The sequence below is a fragment of the Schistocerca serialis genome, chromosome 3, assembly GCF_023864345.2.
Source record: "Schistocerca serialis cubense isolate TAMUIC-IGC-003099 chromosome 3, iqSchSeri2.2, whole genome shotgun sequence".
NCBI lineage: Eukaryota > Metazoa > Arthropoda > Insecta > Orthoptera > Acrididae > Schistocerca > Schistocerca serialis.
The window spans coordinates 259392808-259407377 of NC_064640.1; the positions used below are offsets into that span (position 1 = coordinate 259392808).

At 44.6% G+C, this 14570-nt stretch overlaps 1 protein-coding gene across 3 annotated transcripts in view; it reads right to left on the minus strand.

The window, feature by feature from the left end:
* The window catches only part of LOC126471583 (serine proteinase stubble), a 231583-nt gene that overhangs the window by 48134 nt on the left and 168879 nt on the right, over positions 1 to 14570 (minus strand). For all 3 annotated transcript variants that reach the window (XM_050099816.1, XM_050099815.1, XM_050099813.1), the window contains exon 3: positions 10104 to 11159. In XM_050099816.1, the coding sequence (XP_049955773.1) occupies positions 10104 to 11159 (1056 nt within the window). The remainder of the gene's footprint in view (positions 1 to 10103; positions 11160 to 14570) is intronic.

The following is a 14570-nucleotide window of genomic DNA, read 5'->3' on the forward strand; positions in this document are numbered from 1 at the left end:
TTTCTTCCACCTACGCTCAATGGAGCACGTTATCATGATTTCATATGGGATACTCTACCTGTGCTACTAGAACATGTGTCTTTACAAGTACGACACAACATGTGGTTCATGCACGATGGAGCTCCTGCACATTTCAGTCGAAGTGTTCGTACGCTTCTCAACAACAGATTCGGTAACCGATGGATTGGTAGAGGCGGACCAATTCCATGGCCTCCACGCTCTCCTGACCTCAACCCTGTTGACTTTCATTTATGGGGGCATTTGAAAGCTCTTGTCTATGCAATCCCGGTACCAAATGTAGAGACTCTTCGTGCTCGTATTGTGGACGGCTGTGATACAATACGCCATTCTCCAGGGTTGCATCAGCGCATCAGGTATTCCATGCTACGGAGGGTGGATGCATGTATCCTCGCTAACGGAGGACATTTTGAACATTTCCTGTAACAAAGTGTTTGAAGTCATGCTGGTACGGTCTGTTGCTGTGTGTTTCCATTCCATGATTAATGTGATTTGAAGAGAAGTAATAAAATGAGCTCCAACATGGAAAGTAAGCGTTTCCGGACACATGTCCACATAACATATTTTCTTTCGTTGTGTGAGAGGAACGTTTCCTGAAAGTTTGGCCGCACCTTTTTGTAACACCCTGTGTAACTTGCCACCAAGTCGTTTTGTGATGTGGCGCAGATGTGTGTGATTTTAATAATAATAATGAAATATATAATTTTTTTACCATAACACTAATAAATTTTTGAATACTTAAAGATAAATAAAATATTTTAATGCAACAATTATAATTTGTTTGCATGACTGAATATTACACTGCTTTAGCATATCGTCCAATAAATCGCAATTCGGAAAGGTATAATCATTGAAAAAAATACCGCCGAAGATTTGAGAAGCACACGTGTCACACAGTTCATTTAAGAATTTGAATAGCGACAATCTCTAGCAACTTTGATAATACCACAATGTACAGAATATCAAATCAAAGCTTATACTTACAGTTACCAGTATTTCACGAAGCACTATAGCTGTGAACATTGGTCTGCAAGCCATAGCTATACAAGCCAATAAATAAGGGTCATGCTGTTTATTCGGTCATTTTCGCCTACGTTCCGGAAATGACTTTTCCTTTTTATTCTTTTTTTTTTTCCTCCGAACGTCTTTTCCTTTCTGTCTTGCTTTACCTAAATTCCTGTGATTTTGCGGTTCCAGCAGTGGACTCATGAACCCTGTCGTGTTCGTTGTTGATAGCGGGTAGGCCAGTCCGTGAATGGGCGCCTTTAACTGACTGGAACGTTCCCGGTCAGACTGCAAGCCCATCCACAAGAGCAAGCCGTCACGCAAGCTACTGAAAAGTATGCTGCGTTACACCTAGTTTGTAACTTCTAGAATTCCTTGACGTTTTCGGGTCTCTTGGTTTTCATACTACTTTATTCTCCAAAAGTTTGTTGTCAAATTTGGAAATTGGTTTATGTAAAAATATAAACACTTCTACAGAAAAATTGTGGTGAAGATGTTTATGACCTAGCCCCCGCCCCCCCCCCCCCCCCCCCGCCCTCCCAATTACGCGCCAAGGATGAGTAGATTTTAGTTTACTCTCGGGAGAAGAGGGCAGGGGCAGCCCAGCGAAGGTGAATGACCGCTGCACCCGTTAGATTCTTTGTGTCTGGCAGGTAAAAAGTGCAGGTGGCATTGTTCTTCCCTCTCGCTCAGACCTACGCGTTGTTCCGCTCAAACAAACCGCCATCTTTAGGTAGGAGACTGCAACCGACCTAACGCTATTGTTGTTGTGGTCTTCATTCCAAAGACTGGTTTGATACAGCTCTCCATGCTAGTCTATTCTCTGTAAGTCTCTTCGTCTGTGCATTATTACCGCAACCTACCCGCACATCCATCTGAACCTGCTTGCTATACTCAAGTCTTGGTTTTCCTCCATAATTTTTACCACCCACACTTCCTTATATTACTAATCTGACAATTCCTTGATGCTTCAGAGTGTGTCCCGGCAACTGAACCCTTCTTTTAGTCAAACTCTGTCGCAAATTTCTTTTTTCCGTAGTTCGATTCAGTACCTCATTATTTGTTATTCGATCTACCCATATAACCTACAGCATTCTTCTGTAGCATCACATTTCAAAAGCTTGTGCTCTCTTTTTGTCTGAACTGTTTACTGTCCGCGTTTCACTTCCACACAAGGCTACACTCCAGACAAATATCTTCAGAAAAAACTTTGTGACATTTAAATTTATATTTGATGTTAATGAATATTTGTTTTTAAATATACACTTTCCTTGCTGTTGTTAATCTACATTTAATATTCCCTCTGATTTGGCAATCATCAGTTATCCTACAGCCCAAATTGCAAAAGTCATCTACTGCTCGTAGATTCTCATTTGCTAATCTGATTCCCTCAGCATCGCATGATTTAATTCGATTACATTCCGTTACCCTTGTTTTACTTTTGTCGATGTTCATTTTACAATCTCTTTTCAAGACGCTACCCATTTAATTCAGCTCAACTTATTTGGCTCCCCTCCCCGTCGGAGGTTCGAGTCCTCCCTCGGGCATGGGTGTGTGTGTTGTCCATAGCGTAAGTTAGTTTAAGTTAGGTTAAGTAATGTGTAAACCTAGGGACCGATGATCTCAGCAGTTTGGCCCCATAGTCCTTACCACAAATTTATAATTTTCTGAATTCTTTGCCATCTCTGACAGAAGTACAACTTCATCGGCAGACCTTACATTTTTTTATTTTATCTCTGTGAATTTGAAATCCCTTTCCACCTTTCTCCTTGGTGTTCTTTACTGCTTGTTCAAAGTACAGAATTAATAACATCAGGTATAGGCTACAACCCTGTCTCATTCCCTTCTCAACTATGGCTTCATTTCCATGTCCTGAGACTCTTGTTACTGCCGTCTGGTTTCTGTACAAGTTGTGAATAGCGTTTCGCTCCCTGTTTTTTACCCCTGTTACGTTCAGAAATACAAGAGAATATTCCAGTCAACATCTTCAAAAGCGTCCTCTAAGTCTACAAATGCTATAAACGCAGGTTTGCTTTTTCTTAACCTGTCTTCTAAGAGAATTCATTGGGTCAGTACTGATGGTCCCCTTGTGAGTAGTGGCGCCTACTGTGGTCAAATAAGTCGCGATTTTCCCTCTTTTCAAATGTGCAATGCGTCAAGATGGGTTTACTTCATGTCTGAGGTAGTTCTGTGTTGTTTTGCTCGTGTTTTTCGTACCATGACTTGTTCAGAAAAACGTGAACATGAACCGTTATGTCTATTTCAACGTTCTATTTGCTATTTCTTGTACATCTGCGTGATGAGTTTGTTGAGGATATTCCCGTCTTACAATGTTCGTATGGCTACTCACATACGTGCTCGGTTTGACGAACATTCAGCCAGCCTAGTGGAACTTCGATTTGCCCGCTAAATCAGCTCATCTTAATCCCGTAGATGGTTTCTTGGACTATTTGGAACAGTGTGTTAAACGTGACAGTCAAAATCCTCGCTGAACGGTAGCTCTGCGGGACCTAATCATCAATGAGTGGTTTCAGCTGTATGTGGCATCCATTCAGAATCTTCCTCGGTGAAATGAGACCATTGTCAACGCTAGAGACGTTGTTACGCAGTATTAGCGACATGTCTCCTGGAGGCTGGCTAATATACTGACGGAAAAAATCGCATCATTAAAAAGTAATTAATATAGAGTAATGAAATTTCGGGAATAGATTTGACTAGGTATCATACTTCAATGATAAACATTGCAAGATGACAGGTTAATATGATCGCGAGATAAGCCATTGCAAATGTGGAATGCTGTTGTTATTGTGGCCTTCAGTCCTGAGGCTGGTTTGATGCAGCTCTCCATGCTACTCTATCCTGTGAAAGCTTTTTCATCTCCCAGTACTTACTGCAACCTACATCCTTCTTAATCTGCTTAGTGTATTCATCTCTTGGTCTCCCTCTACGATTTTTACCCTCCACGCTGCCCTCCAATGCTTAATTTGTGATCCCTTCATGTCTCAGAACATGTCCTACCAACTGGTCTCTTCTTCTTGTCAAGTTGTGCCACAAACTCCTCTTCTCCACAATTCTATTCAATACCTCCTCATTAGTTATGTGATCTACCCATCTAATCTTCAGCATTCTTCTGTAGCACCACATTTCGAAAGCTTCTATTCTCTTCTTGTCCAAACTATTTATCTTCCATGTTTCACTTCCATACATGGCTACACTCCATACAAATACTTTCAGAAACGACTTCCTGACACTTAAATCTATACTCGATGTTAACCAATTTCTCTTCTTCAGAAACGCTTTCCTTGCCATTGACAGTCTACATTTTATATCCTCTCTATTTCGACCATCATCAGTTATTTTGCTCCCCAAATAGCAAAACTCCTTTACTACTTTAAGTGCCTCATTTCCTAATCTAATTCCCTCAGCATCACCCGACTTAATTCGACTACATTCCATTATCCTCATTTTGCTTTTGTTGATGTTCATCTTATATCCTCCTTTCAAGACACTGTCCATTCCGTTCAATTGCTCTTCCAAGTCCTTTGCTGTCTCTGACAGAATTACAATGTCATCGGCGAACCTCGAAGTTTTTATTTCTTCTCCATGGAATGCTAGTGCGTTAATAACCGGTGCAACCGCCCGAATGTTGAATACTAGCATGCAAACGTTCATGCATTGTGTTGTACAGACGCCGGATGTCAGTTTGTGGGATGGAGAGTATGCTTGTTGCACCTGGTCAGTCAACAGAGGGGCGGTTAATGCTTTTTGTGGATGACGGTGGAGCTGTCATCCGATGATGTTCCATATGTGCTCGATTGGAGACATATCTGGTGATCGTGTAGGCCAAGGCAACATGTCTACACTCTGTAGAACATGTTGGGTTACAACAGCAGTAGGTTATCCTTTTGGAAAGCCCCCTGGCATGCAGTTCATGAATGGCGGCACAACAGGTCGAATCTCTAGACTGACATACAAGTTTGCAGTCAGTCAATCAGGGTGCGTGGGATAACCACGGGAGTACTCCTGCTGTCATACGAAATCGCACCCCAGACCGTAACTCTAACAAGGGGAGGCCACAACGCTTGGAACGCGGATTTACTGTAAACTTCATACACTCGTAGTACCCCCTGAGGACAACAAAATGTGTAAGCAGTAGCGCGTACTTCTCAAGCGTTACCGAGAAAATCGCAATATAATTTCAGTCGTCAAATATATACCTGTGCGTGGCTATTTTTACCATGAAGCGGCTGCAGCTCAGTGGTGCCGGCACGGTAGCTCAGCGTGTTCGGTCAGAGCGTTAGCTACCCTTTCTATTAAAAATAAATAAATAAATAAATAAAAACTGAGCGAACGGATGTCATCGGACGACCGCCCTGAACAAATTCAACGAACAATATAGAACAATCTTTTTAAAAAAAAAAAAGTGGTTGGCGTTTAAGCCTCTGGATCGAGTTCCGTTCGTCTGTTTTTTTATTTTCAACACAGTCATTTTCTATACTATTTATATTACAGTTGATATAATGGGAAAAATACGTGTAATCGGATGAGCTTTTATTAAATTTATTTGGCAGTCTACTACTTTTTATTATTACAAATAACATAATATTCATAACTATCGACTAGTAAACGACCAAACGCATGAAGTGATACTGAAAATGTATGCTTGTCCCTGTCTTCAAAACTGTTCGTATTTAATCGAAAGAGAACGAGAAATTGCTACTCGGAAGGCGCTATTAAAATACACTCGATACTGCATAACCAACTATTAGCGCCGACTTTTAAGGAAATACTGCGTTATGCATGGTTTGCTTCCAAATTATCGTCTGAGAGGTTTTTGAAAATGTTAACGAGGTTTGTTTTTCCACGGAAAACGTCAAAAGACCTTGCGTATGCGTAAACATAGCATTTATTCAACGCAGCTGGTGCCGTTTAACTTCGTTTTCCGTGTTTTTACGAAAAATACCATCCTGCAACTTGTACTCGTAATGTCGAAAGCGACGATTAATTGTACATCTTTCGAAAGCCGTCTGTGTCGGTCAAAACTTGGAGGTAACAAGTCGTTTCGGGCTCCTTCCAGGTATAAGGGATTTCTCAAATCACGGACAAGCATACATTTTCAGTATCACTTTATGCGTTTGGTCGTTTACTAGTCGATAGTTATGAATATTACATTATTTGTGATAATAAAAATTAGTAGACTGCCAAATAACATTGTAAATTTATTAAAAATTCATCAGATTACACGTATTTTCCTCATTATATCAATTGTTATATAAATAGTACAGAAAATGACTGTGTTGAAATAAAAAAAAAACAGACGAACGGGACTCGATCCACTGATTACGGGCCTTGAACGGTGACGACTCGGCTGCCGCCGCTTCATGGTAAAAATAGCCACGCACAGGTATATATTTGACGACAGGAATTATCTTGCGATTTTCTCAAAAACGCTTGAGAAGTACGCGCTACTGCTTACACATTTTGTTGTCCTCGTGGAGTACTACGAGTGTACGAAGTTTGCAGTAAATCCGCGTTCCAAACGTCGTGGCCTCCGCCCGTAAGTGTAGGTACAGCGTGTCTACCCACGCAGACAGGTTGGTTTCAGGCGCTCAACTGGCCTCTGTGTAACCGACACACAAAAAAAAAAGCCACGACACACCTCCATCCTCCCCCTCAATGCGTTCTCGCTCGCCACCACTGAAGTCGGAAATTTCTGTGATTTGGGGTCAGTGGCATGCACGCTACAGGGCATCTGGCTCGGAGCTGTCCTTGAAGCAACCGATTTGTAACAGCTCGTTTTGTCACTGTGGTGCCAACTGCTGCTCATACAGCAGCAGATGCAGTACGATGCGCCAAAGCCATATGCCGAACACGATGGTCTTCCCTCCCGGTAATACCAGGTGACCGTCCGGAACCAGGTCTTCTTTTGACCGTACTTCCTCGTGACCATCTCTGCCAGCAGTCATGTACAGTGGCTAGATTCCTGCCAAGTCTTCCTGCAGTATCGCAGAAGGAAAATTCAGCTTCTCGTAGCCTATTGCACGACCTCGTCCAAACTCAGTGAGGTGCTGACAATGGAGTCTTCGTCACCTTAAAGGCATTCTTGACTAACATCTACTCACGACCTCCAATCTCAAAGATAACTTATGCTATCGTTACAGCAGTATTTAAAGCAAACCTGATTTGAATCCTCGTAGTGGCGCTACTAGCACCACTCTTATGAGTAGACATCACCTTTCAGATGTAGAAACACGCCTACCAACTTTCGTTTACTTCGCACAACTCCTTCTTGGTGTTCCGATTTTCTCCTTCAGTATATTGTATCCCGTGTGCCTGTGACGTTTCCGTTAGTAACGGAAGTTCTCCATCCACGAGTTGACTGAGTGAGTAGACACTAAAATTTCGTTGCTTCTGTTTCCGGTGCGGAAAGCAATCAGACTGTACGCGGTTCATGTGCGGAACGGAAGGCGGATTACGGGCGGTGAGTCAGGAGGCTGGGAACGGTACCCCGTCTACGGCTGCGTCCCATTTCCCAGCCGGCCAGAACAGTTACAGCAGAACGCCAATCTCGGAAAGCCCCTCACGCGTTGCTCTCCACTTCCTCACACGCCTCCTGCGCTGCTGCCGCATAATAACACCTTTCACGTTCATTTGTCTTCATCATCGTCAAGTCCTTGTCTTTTTTACAAGGGTGTAAAATGTGGATGTTCTTTATTAAAATGATTGCCATTCACATGAACAGTGAATGGCAAACGTCTGTCCAACCAAACCATTTTGATCTTCTAAAACGGAAGCATAATAATTCCTGGATTGTTCTATTGAGAACTAAAAAAGTGAAGGTGTTCAGCTGACGGGAAACAAATTAAAACAACATTTTTTCATGAATGTATGAATGCGGAATGATTTTAAGTTTAAATTCAGACCTCTTAAAAGAAATAACATTGCTGCTGGTGTTAGCTATTACTCTCACTCACGTTAGTTAGCACGCCGCTTCCAGGATTGGGGGAGGTGAGCCGGCTACGGATCGAGTCCGCCCGACTGATTTAACGACGAGGGCCGATGTGTCGTCCGACTTGGGTGTGGTTTTTAGGCCGTCCCCACATCCGGCAGGTGGTGTCTGCGTCCCGCCTCAGTTGCACGATTCGCAAACATTTAGAAAACGTCCGCATACTTTCACATGGGAGGTGACGACATGAAAGGATCCGGCCACCCTCGGCCACTAACATTGCGAAATGCAATAATTAACAAGCCTCGTATAGATACGGGATAAAGACCAGGAAAAAGAAAAGAAGGTGCAGTTGGTGTTCGTCACACGGTTATAATGATAGTGCCATTTCCTTAGCTGCCACTTCCCATTGGTTGTTTGTGTTGGTACAGCTTCCGTGACCGTGAAAAGTATTCTTATACTTAAATATTTTGCTTTTTGGGGGGGGAGCAATCTTTCTACCAATAAGCTCACAAGCTGCGTACGTGGGTCATGGACCTAAATGAATTTTTACGTGAAACACAAGTAACTGTAGACACATTGCGTCAGTAGAACCTAATCTCTAGTAGTTGCTCATTTTTGGCACGCAAAATAAATATGGTCACATTAACAGGTCTCCCCCAGCTGATTTTGTTTCGCTTTAGAACGTATATCGGGTCAAAGTTTAGTTACATATAGACCTTTTGGCATCATTTTCCACAAGTATAACTTCTTGTGATAACATAAATTTGTAAATAAGATTAGAAAACTCTGATTCAGTGATGTTAATTGCTCATTATAAGTACAAAATCCTAGAAATATATTAATTATATATCAATATATTAATTATTTATTAACGCATCAAAATAAGTACAGTATTAAACACTGGTACGGGTTCTACGGCCTAAGAAGTAATCGTATACTTTCGAACCAACTGAAAATTGTTCCGCCAGATCCAAGCGTAAAATCAATAGTAGTTCAACATAGTGCTGTAATCAAAGACTGCAAACTTTCATAAGTTTACATGATGCAATTCAGTGAACAGCAGTGAAATGTCATGGATTTGATGAGACACACTAAGTCTCTATATAAATTCAGTCTATGAAATAATAGATTTGTCAACGATTTGCATCCCACGTAGCCTAATATACTCTGCTGAATTTCTGCAGCACCATTCTAAAAGATCTGCTTTCAGTATAAGACACAATAAAAACTTTTTGCCTCATTTGATTTGTCCACGATGCATAATGACTTATTTTGTAGATTTATGTGTGATCTGTCTGTTGGATATAGCAAACCGAGCGCTTGACAACGAAATCACAGATTGTGAGCCGATCTCGCCTTTCTGTTTAGTTCTTCATCGGTAGATCCGTTAATACTTACATACGTCTTGCTCACTTGAAATAGCGTTTTATTCTTGAATTTATATAACACGGGTAACTTTATTTTTGTTTAGGCAAAATGAAACGTTACAGTTCAATTGATTTTAAAACCTTTGTAAACGCTAACGCGTATTTATGTTCGCACAACAACATTTAGCAGCCAAACCGTAAGAGAATGGGAACACCTTGTAAGTGTGCGAATCTATTCGTTCCCTTCAGCCACTTAATTTGTCCTTATTATATAGCCTTCAACATTACATGACGTGCATAGACATCTAAACGCGCACACCTCCAAAAACATACCAACAAACTGTCGGATACCTGATACGCAGAATCAGTGATGTATTTCGTTCAAAAGACGGACAAACAAGCTATGAAGCAATCGATTATAATGTTTTGGGTCATCAGTGTATTTTTCAAGAATGCATACCTTCAGCTGCGGACGCCCATATTATAAAGTTCGCTGTTATTTATTGAGTTGTTGAAACTTCTCGGCAGATTAAAACTGTGTGCCGGACCGAGACTCGAACTCGGGACCTTTGCCTTTCGCGGGCAAGTGCTCTGAGCTACCCAAGCACGGCTCACGCCCCGTCCTCACACTTGCCCGCGAAAGGCAAAGGTCCCGAGTTCGAGTCTCGGTCTGGCACACAGTTTTAATCTGCCAGGAAGTTTCAAATCAGCGCACACTCCGCTGCAGAGCGGAAATTCTCATTCTATTGAATTGTTGAACTCACCAGGCGACGGTGAACCTGCTGCCTCTACGAGGGTCCAGGTAACCAGGGAAACGCTGCCAGAGGATGCGGTGGCAGGCGAGGCGGTGGTTGCATTTCTCTCAGAGCCCTGGGAAGCGCTCCACACCGTCTGCTGCGTCGTCACACCGCTGGCCGCCAAGGTCGAACTTGCCACAGACTCCGTCGCATTCGTCATAGTTGGCGACGCTGAAGTGGGAGAGACCGTTGTCGTCGTTTGAGGGACTTGGCTGCTCGTCGTAGGCTGCTCGCTGGCCGCACTCGTCGTCGCATACGTGGTGGCCGGTTTGGTGACGGGTTTGGGAGACGGCTCAGTGGCCGGCTTATTAGTGGGCTTCGTGGATGGCTTGGGGGTTGGCCTGGAGGTCGGCTTGGAGGTCGGCCTGGTTGTTGGCCTAGTATTTGGCCTAGTAGTTGGCTTGGTAGTGGGTTTACTAGTTGGTTTAGTAGTGGGCTTGGTAGTCGGCTTTGTGTAGGGCCCAGTGGACGACTGTGACGGTTTGACCGATACCGCCGGTTTCGTCGCGCTCGGAGTCGTCGGCTTGGCGGAAGTCGGCTTAAAGACGGGAGGCTTCCTAGTGGGCTTCTTGGTGGGCGGCCGCGCTGTCGTGCTGCCAGAGGGCTTCGGTTTGACCGTCGGTCTGCTACTCGTCGGCTTCGTTGGCTTCCTGGGCGTCGTCGTCGTCTGTGTCCTTTCTGTGGTCATAGACGTGGGTTTGGACGTCGTCGCCTCTGCCGTCGTTGTCGTCGTTCCCCTCGTCGCGTCGGTTGTGGCGATGGCAGACGCGGTCGATGCCGCGACTCCTTCGGTGGCAAGAGTGGTGGTGGTGGCGGCCGGAGGCTCGGTGGTGGTGGGCCGGTACAGTACCGACGGCGGCAGGTCGCCGTCCATGCGGCAGCAGCTGCCGAAGTAGAAGCGGTCGATGCACGTGCCGAGGTGCGTACCGTTCGCCTTGAGGCAAGAGTACGCAAACATGCACGTGCCCGTCTCCCCCGTGCGCCTGCTCACGCAAGGCAGCTGCCGAATGTTGCGACCAGAACCTGCAATCAGACAGGGAAGACTTTCCTCAAAATGCATTTCATTGCAATTAAAATGAAATTATTATAACAAAACGAAGTCGTACGACTTAAAACTCTTATGGATATTTTGAACATTCCATAAAGTTTACATTTTATCTCGAAAGGGGTTCCGCAGTGGCAGGATAGGGGAGCTACTAGGTTCCAATCGTAAGTCAGTCCTACCGGTTTTGGTAACCCTAAATCAATCGAGGCATGTTCAAAGACGATCCCATTCGCAAGTCCACGATAGATTCTGTCCCTAGTCGTTGTTAAAACGGAGTTAACATCCCGTTTCTTAACAAACTATCAGCGATTCTGTGATGTTAATGCTATGTATCACGAAATAGAACTGGCTGTAAAATGTTGCTTTCTGGTATATGTTTGTCATAGTGGTCTAATCAATGGTATACACATGACGACTAGCAATACATCCACATTTTCACTTGTGCTTCGCAGCTGAACGTGAGGTATGTGACAGACGATACCTAGTGTACCAGTTTGAGTACCATCCCTCTTTCTCCTCCTCCCTTTGTGACATGAGAATGCTGTTCAGGAAAGGATTCTCCCTGTATGGCTCTTTCTTAGTTCGAAATTCTTGATTTTACTGTAGTGGCTGTGAACATTATGTGGATGAGAAAGTAGGTGCGACCTCGTAACTTTAAGACCTGTCCCTTTCGTGATGTTCAGTGTATGTTTTAGAGTCTCCCAGCAGTAATGATAATGAGCGTATGGCATTGGCGGCCGGGAGAACCCTCGCGGGACGGTTCGGCCGCCGCTCCACAAGTGCTTTAACGCCACAACACCCAGTCATCTCGAGGCAGAGAAAATCCCTGACCCCGCCGGGAATCGAACCCGGGACCCCGCGCGCGGGAAGCGAGAACACTACCGCAAGACCACGAGCCGCGGACTCTCCGAGCCGTAATTCAGCCGTTGTTAACGTTAGGCTTACTTTTCTCGTCTCAATCTACACTCCTGGAAATGGAAAAAAGAACACATTGACACCGGTGTGTCAGACCCACCATACTTGCTCCGGACACTGCGAGAGGGCTGTACAAGCAATGATCACACGCACGGCACAGCGGACACACCAGGAACCGCGGTGTTGGCCGTCGAATGGCGCTAGCTGCGCAGCATTTGTGCACCGCCGCCGTCAGTGTCAGCCAGTTTGCCGTGGCATACGGAGCTCCATCGCAGTCTTTAACACTGGTAGCATGCCGCGACAGCGTGGACGTGAACCGTATGTGCAGTTGACGGACTTTGAGCGAGGGCGTATAGTGGGCATGCGGGAGGCCGGGTGGACGTACCGCCGAATTGCTCAACACGTGGGGCGTGAGGTCTCCACAGTACATCGATGTTGTCGCCAGTGGTCGGCGGAAGGTGCACGTGCCCGTCGACCTGGGACCGGACCGCAGCGACGCACGGATGCACGCCAAGACCGTAGGATCCTACGCAGTGCCGTAGGGGACCGCACCGCCACTTCCCAGCAAATTAGGGACACTGTTGCTCCTGGGGTATCGGCGAGGACCATTCGCAACCGTCTCCATGAAGCTGGGCTACGGTCCCGCACACCGTTAGGCCGTCTTCCGCTCACGCCCCAACATCGTGCAGCCCGCCTCCAGTGGTGTCGCGACAGGCGTGAATGGAGGGACGAATGGAGACGTGTCGTCTTCAGCGATGAGAGTCGCTTCTGCCTTGGTGCCAATGATGGTCGTATGCGTGTTTGGCGCCGTGCAGGTGAGCGCCACAATCAGGACTGCATACGACCGAGGCACACAGGGCCAACACCCGGCATCATGGTGTGGGGAGCGATCTCCTACACTGGCCGTACACCACTGGTGATCGTCGAGGGGACACTGAATAGTGCACGGTACATCCAAACCGTCATCGAACCCATCGTTCTACCATTCCTAGACCGGCAAGGGAACTTGCTGTTCCAACAGGACAATGCTCATCCGCATGTATCCCGTGCCACCCAACGTGCTCTAGAAGGTGTAAGTCAACTACCCTGGCCAGCAAGATCTCCGGATCTGTCTCCCATTGAGCATGTTTGGGACTGGATGAAGCGTCGTCTCACGCGGTCTGCACGTCCAGCACGAACGCTGGTCCAACTGAGGCGCCAGGTGGAAATGGCATGGCAAGCCGTTCCACAGGACTACATCCAGCATCTCTACGATCGTCTCCATGGGAGAATAGCAGCCTGCATTGCTGTGAAAGGTGGATATACACTGTACTAGTGCCGACATTGTGCATGCTCTGTTGCCTGTGTCTATGTGCCTGTGGTTCTGTCAGTGTGATCATGTGATGTATCTGACCCCAGGAATGTGTCAATAAAGTTTCCCCTTCCTGGGACAATGAATTCACGGTGTTGTTATTTCAATTTCCAGGAGTGTATTTCTGATTCCTTTCATCTAATCTGTTCATCTTACCATATTATTTTTTTGTTCTTCTCTAGTCCTGTCTACTTCTCCTCCATATTTCATTTTGTTTGTACTCCTGCCATACATTTCTGTTAGGTGTCATTGCTCACATTTGAAAAGACGTAACACGGAAATTACTTTACACAGCATTAACTAGACTGACAATCGGAAATAAAGTATCATATATTCATTACTGTATAATCACTATTATTATTATTGTTATTATGTACTGATCACACAGTATTCATATTACAATGAATAATTCGTCTATTAGTATTAATAATACTAATATTGTGTACTGCTCGTATGCTACACATATTGTAATGTTAACTTACTAAGGAGGTCCTGCTAGGTGAAATATAGACAAATAATTAAATAATTTATGGAGTATATCTGTAATACGTACGATCTAACTACCCACAGTCGTGAGAATTACGCAGCTCATATTGGACCCTCTCTCATTTGCTTAACCTTTCTTGGTAACATACGGGACATACAAACAATATGTATAAATATACTGAATGAAAAAAAAGAAGACAGTTTACAGTTTTAGATATGTCGACAAAGAAATCATTAGAGATAATGCAGGAGGGCCATAAGCTTCATATGTAGAAGGTTGGGAAAATAAATCGATCTTAGCCTTGTTGAAGGAATCAACCGCGCATTTGCTTCTGTTGAGGGACTGACAAGAGTTTTACAAAAATCCCCCTTCTTAAATGGATTACGCTGTTTAATAGTTCTTCAAGATCATCTCAGTCTGGCAGCTGCTTTCCATACAACAATTTTAGTGATCGATCCCTCTAACGGTGTTGATATCTAAATACGTAGTCGTTGCGATCGACTCTAATATCTCATCGCGTAATAAGTCAGTGTAGGATCGTTTCCCTTGTTTACGGATGCTACAATACATTTACTATTATTCAAAATCATCTACCAGTCTTGTTGGAAATCCGCCCTCATAAGAAGGCGAAGCGGA